Consider the following 14,868-nt stretch of genomic DNA (forward strand, 5'->3'; position numbering starts at 1 on the left):
TAGATGAATTGGATGTGTTTGGGATATTATGAAATCTCAGTGTGAATAGTAAAGGGATTAGATGGGATATTGGTATATGTTATGAGGAAACACAAGAATTTGTCTCAGCACAGGAAAACTTCCAAGAAATTAGAACGAGGAGATACGATAGTTCAAATTATATGAAAAATGATTCAAGAGAGAAGTAGCAAATTATAGACCAGTGTTATTTCAGGAGCACTGCAACATTAAAGTATTGGAAATGTTGACTGAAGGTGATGTGCACTGTAGTACAAGATTATGTTCTGATAGTTTTTTAATGCGAATCTCACCTGCAAAAGGCTGTTAGCCTGCGACATAATACGTCATGAGAGAGTTAAGAGTTAGATCATTTGGAAACTCTGCCTAGAAACCAAATACTGAGTTGCAGGTCTTAGTAAGCAGGATGGTGGATTTTGCACTGGCATTGAAATTAATCTACTACCTAAAGACTAAACATTAATGTTTTGTCTTTAGGTAATGGTGGGATTAGAACCCATAGTCTGTTGGGTGGAGAGTGTAATATATCAATGTTATAATTCAAATTTTGATAGGTGATACTCTGTTGTTTGCTGTTAATGCTAAATTTTGGAGAGTGGTAAAGAGCTTAGGTGTGATCTTGTTACAAGCTGATGTGAATACTCATCCTCAGGTTTAATAGAATGAAAACAGCACAGTGATGGAGTTATGAACATCATAACTTCAGAGCTATTATTTGTGCTGCTGTTTTCTGTCTCCATCCTTAGTGGCCACATTTCTGTGATCATTAATAGTATTCAGAACTCTTTTTTGCTCCTTCCTGTCACTCTGGAACATTCTGTATTCATGCATTTCTATTCCTGCCTATACAACTTGGCTAAATTCAGGGATAAGTACTAGCATAGAAAGACTTGCAGCAAAGGGGACATTGATAAATAGACAAGTAGGTTATATTCTATGTCTAATGTTTGCTCAGACTATATCTGAACTGTTGTGTGTAGAGTTTGGCTAATACTCTATAAATTAATACTCTGTAAATTATTAGAGTATTTTCTTGTATAGTAGGACTTGTGGAGTGTCCATAATTAAATGTTCACATGTGTACCACAGTAAGATGCATATTTATTTTACAACTATTTCATCTTGCATATCATAAGACATCATCAGAATCTGATACATAAGATGAAATATTTGTAAAATAAATATTGCATGTTACTGTGGCACTACTGTGATTGTTTAATTAATTTACAGAGTAACTGAAAATTTTTGGAAGGGTTTCAGAGATAAGTAACTAAGACAGTATTACTGCTCTGGAATGTTGGCCTTTCTTGTGATGTTTCTCCTCTCATATATAACTCTTTAATATGTCGGACTGCCAATTCCAACCCAATCTACTAACCTGATATCTAAACTCATACATTGCAATTTAAAAGATCAACTTATGTGGAACTCAAATGTCTTACTCTAAACTGTTCTTATTTTATTTCACTTCTTTCTTCTATTTTACTTTTCACTGATATCATCTTTATACAAGAATGCTATCAGTGCCACAGACTCATTCCTTTTAATCCTGATATTTCTGGCATTTGTATATATATATAGAGAGAGATGAATGTGCATTATCAATATTCCTATATTATTACTCCACGTGGCTCTTTGCTATACATCTGCTCTCCCCTCCCCACCACTATATTCACACGAGGCTAACCTTCCAACCTAGCAACTCTAATTTACCTGCTCTAACACACTCTCACCTGGCTGAATATATATTTCAGATAGGGAATTTGTCCTTTTGTAGATCCATTGCAAGTATTTAAGTAGAATACCCTCCTTCCATGAGTCCTTGAAGGTATGACAGTAATATTAGCTTGTATTTCACATCTTTATTACTGCTCTTATCTTATAGAGTATTTAAGATCTAATTCTTTTATTTATTCTTTGAAACTCATGCAGTTGCTATTTGACATACTGTGAATATAATTTTTTACTTTTTAAGTAACTGAGCAAAATAAATAAATTAGCATTTTATTTATTTGTTATTTCATTTTTTTACAGCCAGTTGTACATATACTGGGTTTCCAGTGAATGTAACCATTTTTGCCAATCATGAAGTTTCATCAAAGATACTCAGGAATGACAGCGTATAAAATGTTTTTTGATATAATAAATCTGTAATTTATCATCTCATCTCATCCAGCATGCTGTGTGTCTCTGTAATTTTACTGTTACTATTCTCTCAAATTAGGGGTGAGAACTGTGGAGATATACAAGAAGGGGTTGAGACAGGGATGGTGAGATTACCAGATTTTTCAGGTGAAACTATAGAAGATTTAAACTGTTCATGGATTTACACTGCTCCACCTGGTCTGAAGCTTTTGATTAAAGTTGATAACGTCCACCTTCCACCATCAGAATTAAGGAACTCGTCACTACATTTGTTTGTTGATAATCAATACTTTGACATACCTCGTAACTGTGTTAAGTGCCTGAGGGAGATGATGGGAGGAAAAGTTGTGAAGGTTATATTTACATCATCAGTTACTCCCAGTGCATATTCATTGTTAAGGAATGTGACATATACTGACTCTGCATTTTCACCTGAAGGAATTGGGTCATTTCAAGTGCGCTTTAAGGCTTTTGATCCCTATCATTGTGACAGGCCAAAAGTCCCTGAAAACGGGTATATAATTGAAAAAGACAGAAAATTAGGACAGGAAATAATTTATCATTGTAACCCTCCATATGACCTTATTGGCAGCTCATTATCAGAATGTATCATACCAGATAACACACCAGTGCCAGACTGGAGTAATAAACCTCCTCGATGTGTAATAAAAGACTGCAGTAAAGGGTTAAACAAAAGGAAAGCTGGTAATGGAGCTATAGCCAGTCCAGGATATCCAACGTATGTTGTGCAGTCATCATCATCTTGTCATTGGGAAATTGCTGCTGATCTTTCCAGACAGATAAGGGTAAGTGTAACATTCCTGAAATTGCCTAAACGAGAAGGCAAATTAAGCAAAAAAGCATCAGCCAAATTGTCGTTATTTGATGGAGATGCCAGTAATCTCATGTTTAATATTAGTGAATCATGGAATGGTGAGATATTGAATTTTACCACTCTTTCTAATACACTAATTGTACAGTTTGAAGTACATAAAGAAAATAAAAGTAAAGAAGAGGCAGGATTTTATTTGGAATACTCAACCATCCCAAGTTCCTGTCCAGATCCAGGTCCACCACTAAATGGTGAATTAGTTGCATATAGTTTAGAGCTAGGTTCAATTGTTGCTTATCGATGCCTAGCTGGTTATATTTTAGTGGGAGAGCCTCATGCAGAATGTCTGCCTAGTGGATGGTGGAGTAATCCTAAACCTAGATGTGAACTGATAACAGTAGTACATACAGAACCCTTTCTAGCAGCTTCCAATGATTCTGATACTGTATCAGGAAATATTACCGAAATTACATATGCTCCCACTCCATCCAAACCACCAAGTCAAGGTAAAAAGAAAACCAAAGATTCTCCAAAGATGCCCAAGTCTCCTGAAGATAATCATGAGAAATTTATTGTGCCAAAAATGGAATCATCTTCAGAATCTGTTCCTGAAATTCCCAGTGAAGAAGTTATTACAAGTTCTAAAGATAAAAAGAAAAAGAGAATAAATAAAGAAGATGGGGTAAGTTTATTGTAAATTTTATAGCTTTGATATATTTCTATAAATGACAACTGCATATGCTTGTTTAACAGTATTTATTACCTGGGTGCTTATTGACTTCTATTTTATTCAGGATAAATTTTGTGTAAGTGTACCTGCAAAAAAATTAAAACAAACAAAAAATAACATTGATTAGTCAGCTGTGCCAATAAAAATATTTCAATCAAGTACAATCAATGCTGATATCTAAATGATATACAGAATTTTATTTTTTACCCTAGACATTCTCCAGCATAAATAAAGAAACTTCATGTAATGCAATGTAATTCAAAAATGGGAGAATATGTAGATGTACAATATTTAATCTACCCTTATATATATATATATATATAAAATGATAAGCCTTTTTATGTCACGGTCATGTCTGTATGTCACTTTTTTTGAAATGTTTTGAAACTCAGGGGCTACCTTGAGTGCAGAGTCATCAGAATTCAAGGAGAACTGGCCTACCATTCCGGAGCTCGGGGGATTGGGCGGCGTAGGCATCGGGGGGGGGATAGCCCCCAGTACATTATATATATATATATATATATATATATATATATATATTTTTTTTTTTTTTTTTTTTTTCAGTTATATAATTGAAAGCTTATTTATGTATCATCAGCACTAAATTGCTGATATATACCTTCAGGGAGGGGTGTACAAGATATTATGATAGTACTACATGAAAAAGTTACATCATTGCTGACTTCCTATCAACAATTTTCCTCAAAAAACAACAACAACAACAGCTAACTCCTTTTATTCCCTTATAGGAAGTAAGTGAGACCATTTTAGCCCTAACTTTTGGAGACTGAGTAGGCAGTTCAATCTCCACTGGTAGCCAATCAGAGATAGCTGTCCCAAGGCTATCACTAATTTAAGCAGCCCACAATGAAAAAAACAGTTCAACAGGTGCCGCCATCTTGTGGTCCCTAGCCCTAACACGATATTTTAAATGTCTAAAATAGTGTGGGTTTTATGGTTGATTTTCTTGAGTTTACGGGATGAAAAACCTGCTTGCCCATGCCAGAGACCGACTATCTCAGGAACCAGTCGAAAAAATACTTATATTTGTCTTTTAAGCACTACTCACTGTATCAATCCAAGTAGATCTTGGTCTTCCTCTGGATCTTTTTTGTGCTATCCTGGCAAAAAATACTTGATTTGCTAACCTTTCTTCTCCCATTCTGTTTAAGTGACCATATCACCTGAGATTAGCCTCACACATTCCTGAATTATAACAATGTCAAGTACTTTCCTAATATTATTGTTTTTTAATAAGATACTGCAATTAATGCTATCTGTTTATTTTCAATTCTCAGAACTTTCATATCAATCTTGGATCTAGTGTTTTATTTTCAACCTAGTCCTCATCCATATGTTAAAATTGAACTTTGCTGTCCACAGCTAGTTCAGTGTTTTGACTAATTTTTCTCTTATTCCATATAAATTTATTCAGTTGGCTTTCTACCAGATTTTCTAATTCCGTGTTTATTTTTACAAGCTTTTTTTTATTTCCATTATGCCATCTTCACTAAAAATTGTGCCTAAATAGCTGAAATATTTACTTGTTCTTTTTTTAGTAAAATTGTTTAACCTTTATATCAATGGCATTGTCCGTGGATTGCAAGGGGATATTCGGTTGTTTGCAGATGATGTGAAGCTGGGAAGGGTTATTAGTAATAGTGCAGATGTGGTAGCCCTGCAAGAGGATTTGAATAAACTAGATAGATGGGCAATTGAATGGGGGTATCAGTTTAATGCAGCAAAATGTAAGGTCTTGAGGTTTGGGACACATCGATGGGATGCTGCATACTCTATGGGAGGAGTTAAACTGGAGGAAGTAGGAGAGATAAGAGATCTGGATTTGATGATGATAGAAACCTGAAATTTAGGGGACATACTGCAAAGGTAGTGAAGGTAGCGCAGAGGATTGCTGCAATAATGAGAAGGACATTGACCTGCAGAGATAAAATGGTTATAATTCCATTTTATAAGACTCTGATTAGACCACACTTAGACTATTGTTCTCAGATCTGGTCCCCAGGATTTGAAGAGGATAAATTAACTGTGGAAAGGGTACAAAGGCGGATAACAAAGATGGCGTCGGGACCGTACAATGTTAGTTATGATGATTGGCTGAGGAAGTGTGGACTGCACTTCCTCAGCAGATTTTGGTGGATAGAAGGAGGGGTGATATGATTGAGACTTTTAAACTGTTGAGAGGTGGTTACAGGGTTGACACTGGCTTGGTTGAACAGCAGGAAGGAGTCATTACAAGGGGCCATCCCTGGAAGTTACAAAAGGAAAGAGGGTGAGGAGTGGTTTCTTTGCATGGAGGGTGGTTGAACCATGGAATGCAATACCTGATGGAGTGGTGAGAGCAAGAATGGTCAATGCATTTAAGGAGTGGTATGATAGACTTTGTGTTTCTTAGAAAGGACCTCCTACGATGAGTCTTTTGACTCCATGGAGGCCTGAATAATAATAATATATAGTAAAACCTATACAGCTAATATCTCTGCCTTTTTTCTTTTTTTTTTTATTGCTGATTTTTATAAAAAAATTTATTATAGCAATTATTCAATTTAGTCAGGAAATCGTGAAACTATTTGTCTTAAAGTGAAAATCTGATCCTGATAACCTCTTTTTGGCCTGAACCTATATTGTTCTTGATGAATGCGTAAATTTCTGTGGTTTAGCAGTTCTGTAGATAGCTTCTGGTATTGAGACCACATGTTTTAAGATAAGTTAATAAAATATAACCCCACCATGTTCTTCTTTATATTTCCCTTCTGTAATTTTTCTTGGCCTTTTCTCAAGTATGCTTGAATGAATCTTACCAGCAACACTCAGTATGGAAATTCCTCTGTAGTTCTCACATTCAGTTTTATTTCTAATATGCTTTCTTCTCAACCGCAGACAAAAGAGTCCAAATCGCTGACTGTTCTTATAGCACTACACAGAAGTAGTATGCTTCCTTATTCCACAGTTACCTTAATCCAACATTTAATATAAGAAAATCTTACGCTTACCGTTCTTGCTTTGAACTGGATATTCTGGTCTGCTTACAGTATCTTCAATGATGGCGGCCTTGCTATTCCTTTGTTTCCATACGAACCGAAAACACTCATACACAAATTTGAACACCGACGGTGATTTCATCAGTGGCTCTTTCTTCTTATGGATCTGAATACATTGTAGTTGCAGCCTTGGCCCATGCAGCATACATAGCAAGGGGGAATTCTTGCTACACGTGGCGGCAAGCTCTACACAGCTCTCCGACAGGAAACTAGGTGCCGACGAAACCCGGAGACAAGAGAAAAAAGAGAGCGATTCGAATCCCCACCGAAAAACAGCTCCCTCACTCAGCGGTGTCGTCATGCATACGGTGACTTCCGATCTTCCGATTGGATGCCATGGCCACGGACTGTTTTTACATGGCTTAAAACATGCTCTAGCTTATACATATTTACTTGGCAATTTATACATGATTTTATATTCTAATTCATTTACAACTATTTATTAAACTCATGGGTTATTTTAACACTGTTCAGAGCTTACACACTTGGATATTTACATGTTCTTGGGACATTAGTCAGTACATTTCCCATCCGGAGGCATAAGCATGTCCCGACTAATGTCCCAAGAACATGTAAATATCCAAGTGTGTAAGCTCTGAATGGTGTTAAAATAACCCATGAGTTTAATAGAGAATAGTTGTAAATGAATTAGAATATAAAATTTTGGAACTCAATGTTGGGTGGGAAAAAAGGTGACTCATCATTTTTTTCCGATACAACACCATATCTTCAGCTCTGTGACTTAAAAGTGCCACCATCATAGGATGCCACCTTTGCAATAATTCAATTTGGGAAATTTCTGCCCTGCTGCCCCAATTAGCTGATGGTATTGTGAAGTGAATATTCCTAGGAGCAACAACAGCACAATCACAACATGGGGTGACATAAAATCACAGAGTGGGACACTGAGTACTGAAGTATGGAGTGCAAAAAAGAATCGCATATCTACAGTTGAAACTCTTTTTATTGAGTTCCAAAATCCCTTTGCAAGTAATATTAGTACTTACAAAGTAGGCTTATATTCAATACTAACTTATTTGCGGAACATGAGTTTCTCTGGCTGTACTGCTACAGAAAAACCTGACATTAACAAGGGGCAGTGCCAAACTTTGAGTGGAGTGGTGTAACACTGCTACTGGATTCTTGAGCAGTGGAAACTCGAAACTCATTCTCTGGAGCAATGACTCATACTTGACCATCTGGCAGTTCGATGGATGAGTCCTGTCCAAATGTGTTGTGCCAGCTGTGAAGCTTGGTAGAGGAGTCAGCATGGGCTGGGACTGTTTCTGATGGTTCAGACTGCCCCCCCCCCCAGTTCCAGTAATGGGGAATTTTAATGCTGCATCCTATAATGGCATTCTAGACTATTCTGTGCTTCCAACTTTGTATCAACAGTTTGTTGAAAGCCCCTTCCTGTATCAACATGACAGTGCCCATGTTCACAAAGCGAGGTCTGTGATGGAATGGTTTGATCATGGTAAATTCTCCCAACCATTCCACTTGCCTAAATACTCACTCTTCTGTCCTTCTGTCAAAATAGATCAGAAGAATATTGTCCAAATTGGACACTAAAAGTCTCCTGGTTCTTATGGCATTTCTCTGATTGTCCTGAAGATTTATGCACTAGAACTGTCATATGTTTATGCTCTCTTACTCTACCTCACAGCCTGTAAATTGGCCTATGTTCAACCCATTCTGAAGAAGGGTGATAAATCATTACCATCAAACTATTATTCACTCTCTTACCTCAATCCTATAAAGTAATTAACCATCAATACCCAACTCCTGTGCTACCTTGAAGGTGCCTAACTAATAAATGTCACTCATCTCTGGACAGATTTGAAATATACCAAAACTTTTCTATCTGGTTGCACTTAATATCCCTAAAGCTTTTAACTATATCTGGCACAAAGGCCTATTAATCAACACTTCCATCGTTTGGTCTCTCCCCCTGGCATATGCAATTGGGCTGCCAGCTTTATGGCTGGACATACACAGCATGTAATAGTGGATGTTTCCTTATCCTCTAACTATCCAACTAATGCCAGGGTTTAACAAAGTTCTCTTTTCTTACCAGCCTTCTTCTTTCTTCTGTATGTCAACAACTTATTCGCGTTGTCTACCACCCCTAATACCCAGTTTTGCTGTGTGTTGGGTAGGCATTCAGATGACAGCACATGGCCTCTTCTACTTCATATGACAAACCTTGCACTATGCAAATCACCACAACTTACAGAGCATCAACCTTCACTGCCCTCAATTAAGATCTCCAAGCCATCTTTCAATGAAGATCAGGCAATCTAGTAAATTTTATTGCTAGGCAAAATACAGTTCTGCCTTAATTATTTTATTATTATTATTACACAACACTTCCAGGGAGTCCAATGACTCATCAAAGGAGGGCACCTGCTCTACAACTCTGTCTTCACCAAATGCAACTACCTTCATCATCTATACCAACGGCATCTACTGCCAACCACTATCACTAGTATTTTCACAGACAATCGCAAACATCCATGCCCACGGCAGGATTCGAACCCACAGCCTTTTTTGGCTGGAGAGTAGATATGCTAACTACTTGGCCAACCAGACTGGCAATTATAAAATTACATGTGTACTTCAATAAAAAATTAAGATGAAACCTTATGTTGTAAGGCATTATCCGTGTGAGAAGAGGAAAATGGTACGGAATTTGAATAAAAGAAACAGTGCATGCATTTCATTAGAATCCCTCTATACATAGTTACATGTTCATTAATTAAATGGAAAAAGAAGAATCGGAAGACCAAGAAAGAGATGGCATGAGACTGGAAGAGGCCACCTGGCCTAAAATCCATGTTAGGAAGAAGAAAAAGAAGAAGAATTTAAAAATAAACTTTGCTTCTATATTATATAGAAGTCAATAGGCCTTCTATAGTATAGGAGGCCTGTTGACTTCTTCTTGCCTTAGTTGTTATGAGGAACGTTATTTATTTTCTGTTTATTCTTGGATTGTATGTATTTTACTAAAGCTATTTATTTACTAAATCTGTTTGTTTGAGAGAGATCCTTTGGAGGAACAAATTGTGTGCTCTAGATGCTAAGGATTTTATACCATATTTGAATTAGCTATGTCTTTAATGAGAGGAATATAGAATGGAAGGAGGAGAGAGAGTTTGTTGAATTTCTGAGAGAGAAATATCTTAAGCAGCTTGTGACTGAAGCAACTAAAGGCTTTGATGTTTGGATTTGGTGAGAACTTATTATTATTTATGGCATCTTCATGGAGTCTGGAGACTTGTCACGAGAGATCCAAATCAACCAACACATAAATCCTGTCATACCTCTCCTTGAATCCATTCACTGCCAGGAAACTCGCAACCAATTTTGGCAATCCATTCCACTCACTCACCATTCTAGACACAAAAAGTCTGGTCCACACACACCCCCTACTAACCACACTCCTATACAACTTTCATGGATGGTCCCTAGTTCTCTGATTGTTTGTCAAATATTGAAAATTTGCACTTGCATCAATTTTGTAAAACCCCTTTAATATTTTAAAAGTTTCTATAATGTCCCCTCTTTTCTGCCTATCAACTAAACTTGTAACCCACAAACCTTCAACCTATCCTCATTGGGAGTATTCTACAGACCTGCCACCACCTTGGTCACTCGTCTCCAGTGGTTAAATTCAGCCAGGGCTCTCCAGGGGCTAGGTCCAGGAGAGCCCACCGAGATTGCACCAGACCCAGAATATTTTTCTGTTTTGTGACTTTTCTCCCTTAACGGTAATTAAGCCTAACACAAAACAGACAACAATGGCAAGTTATTAAGAGGGGCATATGATTGGTGCAGTATTAACAAAAGATCGCACAACCGAAAGATAAAAGCATAGCCGACAATTGAGTTGAAATGCTATCTCTCTTCAACCAAATTCCGTATGTGAAACTGCCATAACAACATTCACTCTCTCTCTATATTTCTTAGTTTTAACACGTTCGGTTGAATTTTATTGCTGCTTTGTGGAAGGCGAACTCACACATATCTAATTAATAACAATAGTTTTTGTTAGATACTGTGTTTTCCAGTGCAGTGTATGGTTTTGCTCGAGTCTATCCCTGTTGTCTCTAATTGCACTATTTGTTGAGAAATATATTACACAGACTGCTCATACCTTATTCACTGACATAATAAAAGTACTTGTTTTTCTTGCCTCTGCAGTATAGTGGCTATTGGGGAGGGCATGTTGTTTACCACGGGAGCAAGTTACTATCTCTCGGACATGAATGTGTTTAAGTTTTTTTTCATGTGTGAGGTATATGCGAAACTTTTTAGTTTCTTTTTTGAAAAGTAAAATCAGGAGTGCGACTTATATTCGAATAAATATGGTATTTCGACTATGGATAAGTATATTGGTACTTTCTTTAAACGGAAAAATAGCTTGATGACAGTGATAATACAAAACGTGTTTGTAATGTATAGCTTCTGAAGAGAAAGAGGTCTGTAACGAATCCACAGAATTCCCATCAGTTTCAATGCGATAATATTAATATGATGAACGAAAGAAAAGATTTGCTGACTTGCTGGACACTCAACCAGTGGATCGCATTCAAAGGTAAATACAATTGGTTATTTTGTAGGAACATTTTTCTGTTTTGTGACTTTTCTCCCGTTACGGTAATTATGCCAACATTATTGTGTTATTATTCAACAACTGTTTACAGTTTTGAATGTGTATATAAACTCAACATCAACAGTAGCCTGATTACGAACATGTGATGAAAGGGACGGGGAGGTTTGGAGCTTACCCGGATAGCATCCAAATGTAAATACAATTGATTATTTTGTATAGGGCCCCGGAACTTATTTGTTTAGAATTTAACCACTGCTCGTCTCTGAATCTTTTCAACGACCTCCTGGTTCCCAGAAACTTCACAAGATGTAGTTGTTAATGAGATATTAACACAGCTGCAAGTTGGTAAGAATGATCATGAAGTACTTGTTTGGGAAGTGGTGAAGCAAAAAAAGGTTACTGCCAAAAACAGATATATGTGGAAGTATAAGGCTTGTGATTATAGGAAGCTTTTTGTTAGTTAGCATCGGTGCATTGAATAGATGAGCTCTGCAGAAAAGATGTTGACAGTGCATTGAAATTCATAAGGTAGTATCTGCTTACCAAGGATTAAGCAAGTGAATAGAGTAGGAGTAAATGGATGAACAGTGAAATTAAGCAAGCTGTGTTGGAAAAGAAAATGCTATGGAGGAAGTATAAGACAGTTGGTGGAAATCCAGTCCACGAAGATTATAAAGTGCAGGCTAGGAAAGTAACGAGCATGATAAGGAAAGAAAGGGTGCAGTATAATTCAAAGGAATTTTTCTGCTGTATGGCAAGCCAGAGAAAGAATAATTATTGAAGGTTGACACTGGCAGTAGCGTACTCAGGGTTTAATCTTGGGGGGGGGGACCGAGTTTGAGTAGGCGATTTGAGAATATACACACTACGCATTGCATACAACCTATGACCGAGCATCTGCAGTGATCGCTAATTCATGAGTGGTAAAGAAATAGAATACCCGACAGAACATACATTTTTATAAAATTAATTTTATTAATTAGGAAAAGAATTTTGGAAAATTTTCTAGTGTTTTTTCCTTTTTCTCTGGCAGGGATGGGTAGAGCCCCTTGCACCCCCTGGTGCATCACAGGACACTGGTGGATAGGTATGGCAATAAACTACTGACCATTGCAAAGGATATAGTGGAATTATTGAACAAGCACTTTATCAGTGTATATGATACTGGTGTAAATGGAGGGAGGCAAATATTAAGAGAATTGGAACTGAAAGAATCAGAGGTATATTAGGTGTTGATTGGGTTAGATGTTAATAAGGCTATGGGAATGGATGACATATCACAATGCATTCTTAAGGAATGTGCACAACAGTTAGCTATGCTTTGCTTTTAACCTGGTTGGTTATTGAAAGTCATGCAGTAGATAAGGTTCCTAAGGAATGGAGAGAAGCCAAAATAGTACCACTCCACAAGCATGGTTCTAGGACAGAAGTTTCCAATTATCAACCAGTCTATATAACTGCAGATGTAGTTAAGGTATTGGAAAAATCGGTTAGGAATAGAACACAAGATTGGATTGATGGATATAGCATTCTTTATGATGGTCAGCTTGGATTTGTAAGGGGTAGGTCTTGTTTTAGCAATTTACTTGCATTTTATGTTAAGGTAACGAATGTGTTAAATAAGGGAGAGTGATATACAGTAATATTTTTGGACTTTGTAAAAGCATCTGATAGATTACTACATGATAAGTTGGTGTACAAGTTGCAGAGAATGGGAATAGATAGTATATTGGTTAGATGGATTGGAGATTGCCTCTCTGAATAATACAAGCAAATTGTGTATGATGGAGCAGAGTCTCAAAAAAAAAAAAAAATTGAATAACCAGTCCCATGCCACAGGGTTCTGTTCTTGGACCCCTGCTGTTTAACTTGTTTATAAAATGATATACCATAAAGATTGACCAGAGATCTTCAGTTCTTTGCTGATGTTAATTCCCTTTAGAAAGATTTGAATAGACTTTTGACTTGAACAAAGAAGTGGAATTGTAGTTTTAATATTAATAAATGCAAGGTGTGCACTTATTAATACACTCATATTAATCACATTTTGAAGTGCAGAAATATAAGGCTGTGTACTATATTGATGGTACTGTACTGCAGGAGGTGGATGAGATTCAAGATATTTGAGTAATAGTTGACAGTAGACTGAAGTTTAGAGGACATATTGCAAAGACTGCCCATCATAATGCCACTATGATAAGAACATATAGAAATAAAGAAGTAGTTGTGCTACTGTATAAAGCACTGGTCAGACCTTACTCGGACTATTGTGCTCATATTTGGTCACCTGGTTTTCAATTCAATGTGGAAACATTACAGAGGGTTTAGAGACTAAGGCAATATCAAGACTTTGGAATGTTGGCTATGGAGAGAGGTTGAGAAATGTAAATTGCAAAGTTTGGTCAATAGGAGGAAAAGAGGAGATATGATAGACATCTTTCAAGTTAGTGAGAGGATTATATCAGATTAATTCAGAGGGGGATTATAAAAAAATTAGAAGGCAAGAGGTGAAGAACCAGAGGCCATCCCTGGAAGTTATATAAGAGTGTGGTGAAGAGGGGGTGTGAGGAGTAGATTTTTTTTTTTTACATGGAGAATTGTCAATGAAGGGAATGCATTACCAGAATATGTTAATGGAAAGAGTGGTAAGGGTTTAAGATTCTGTATGATAAATATGTTGTCGGTTGAATGAACCTCCCATGATGAGTCTGCCGACTCCATGGCAGGTGTAATAATAATAATTTTCATATGGGTAGTGTACTGAAGATATAGCATCCTGTAAAAGTTAGTTTTCATAGACAGAAATGGATCCATTATGTTCCTGTTTGGTTGTTTATATCTAGGAAGGAAATTCTTTTTGGTTGTTTTTTTTTCTAGTGTGAATTTAATTTGAGGGTGTAGGTTGTTGATTTTTTTTTGTAGAAATGAATGGTTGTCTGGTGATTCCAGATGCAAAAATGTCGTCTATGTCTTCTTCTTCTGCTTCGCGTTATTCCTGCTTCCTATGCAGGGTCCTCGTGTTACTTAGATGCGACTGCTTGTTAGTACTACTCCCAACTGACCCGTCGCCTGGTCTGCCGCTGGGGGGGGGGATATATTTTTGACTGTAGAGATGTTTGTTCACGGGGCCGGTTTGCCTATTTGCGGGATGAAAAACGCCAGATAAACTGGCGGAAAAAAACCCTACTGACCGCGCCCAAGACCGGCTAACTTGGCTATGCCTGAGGAAGATCCTCAAATTCCTCACGTCTACAACGGGAATCGAACCTGGGACACTCCTTCCCCAGGCATATGGTTGCGAAGCGCAAAGCCACTAGGCTAACCGCGCGGTCCACAAAAATGTCGTCTATGTACTGCAGCCAAATGATGGTTTTTGGATCAAGTCAGAAGATTCTTTTTTTTCCTTCAGGTGTTCTAGATGAAAGTTGGCTAAGTCAGGAGATAGTGGTGATCCCATTGCATTCCTTCT

General features: G+C 37.2%; 1 protein-coding gene and 1 long non-coding RNA gene across 2 annotated transcripts in view; one reads left to right on the forward strand and one right to left on the reverse strand.

Annotated features, from left to right (window-relative positions):
• Positions 1 to 14,868, reverse strand: part of LOC150096222 (uncharacterized) — a 160,012-nt gene that overhangs the window by 23,312 nt on the left and 121,832 nt on the right. The window contains exon 2 of the long non-coding RNA XR_016549927.1: positions 3,759 to 3,811. This is a non-coding gene — a long non-coding RNA (uncharacterized LOC150096222). The remainder of the gene's footprint in view (positions 1 to 3,758; positions 3,812 to 14,868) is intronic.
• Positions 1 to 14,868, forward strand: part of LOC150096223 (seizure protein 6 homolog) — a 93,379-nt gene that overhangs the window by 14,880 nt on the left and 63,631 nt on the right. Inside the window, exon 2 of the mRNA XM_090409105.1 lies at positions 2,053 to 3,677. Coding sequence (XP_090265231.1) covers positions 2,196 to 3,677 — 1,482 coding nt within the window. The 5' untranslated portion in view covers positions 2,053 to 2,195. The remainder of the gene's footprint in view (positions 1 to 2,052; positions 3,678 to 14,868) is intronic.

The sequence above is a fragment of the Typopeltis vanoorti genome, chromosome 19 (assembly GCF_054136105.1).
Source record: "Typopeltis vanoorti isolate ZY-2024b chromosome 19, IOZ_Tvanoo_1.0, whole genome shotgun sequence".
NCBI classification, from domain to species: Eukaryota; Metazoa; Arthropoda; class Arachnida; order Uropygi; family Thelyphonidae; genus Typopeltis; species Typopeltis vanoorti.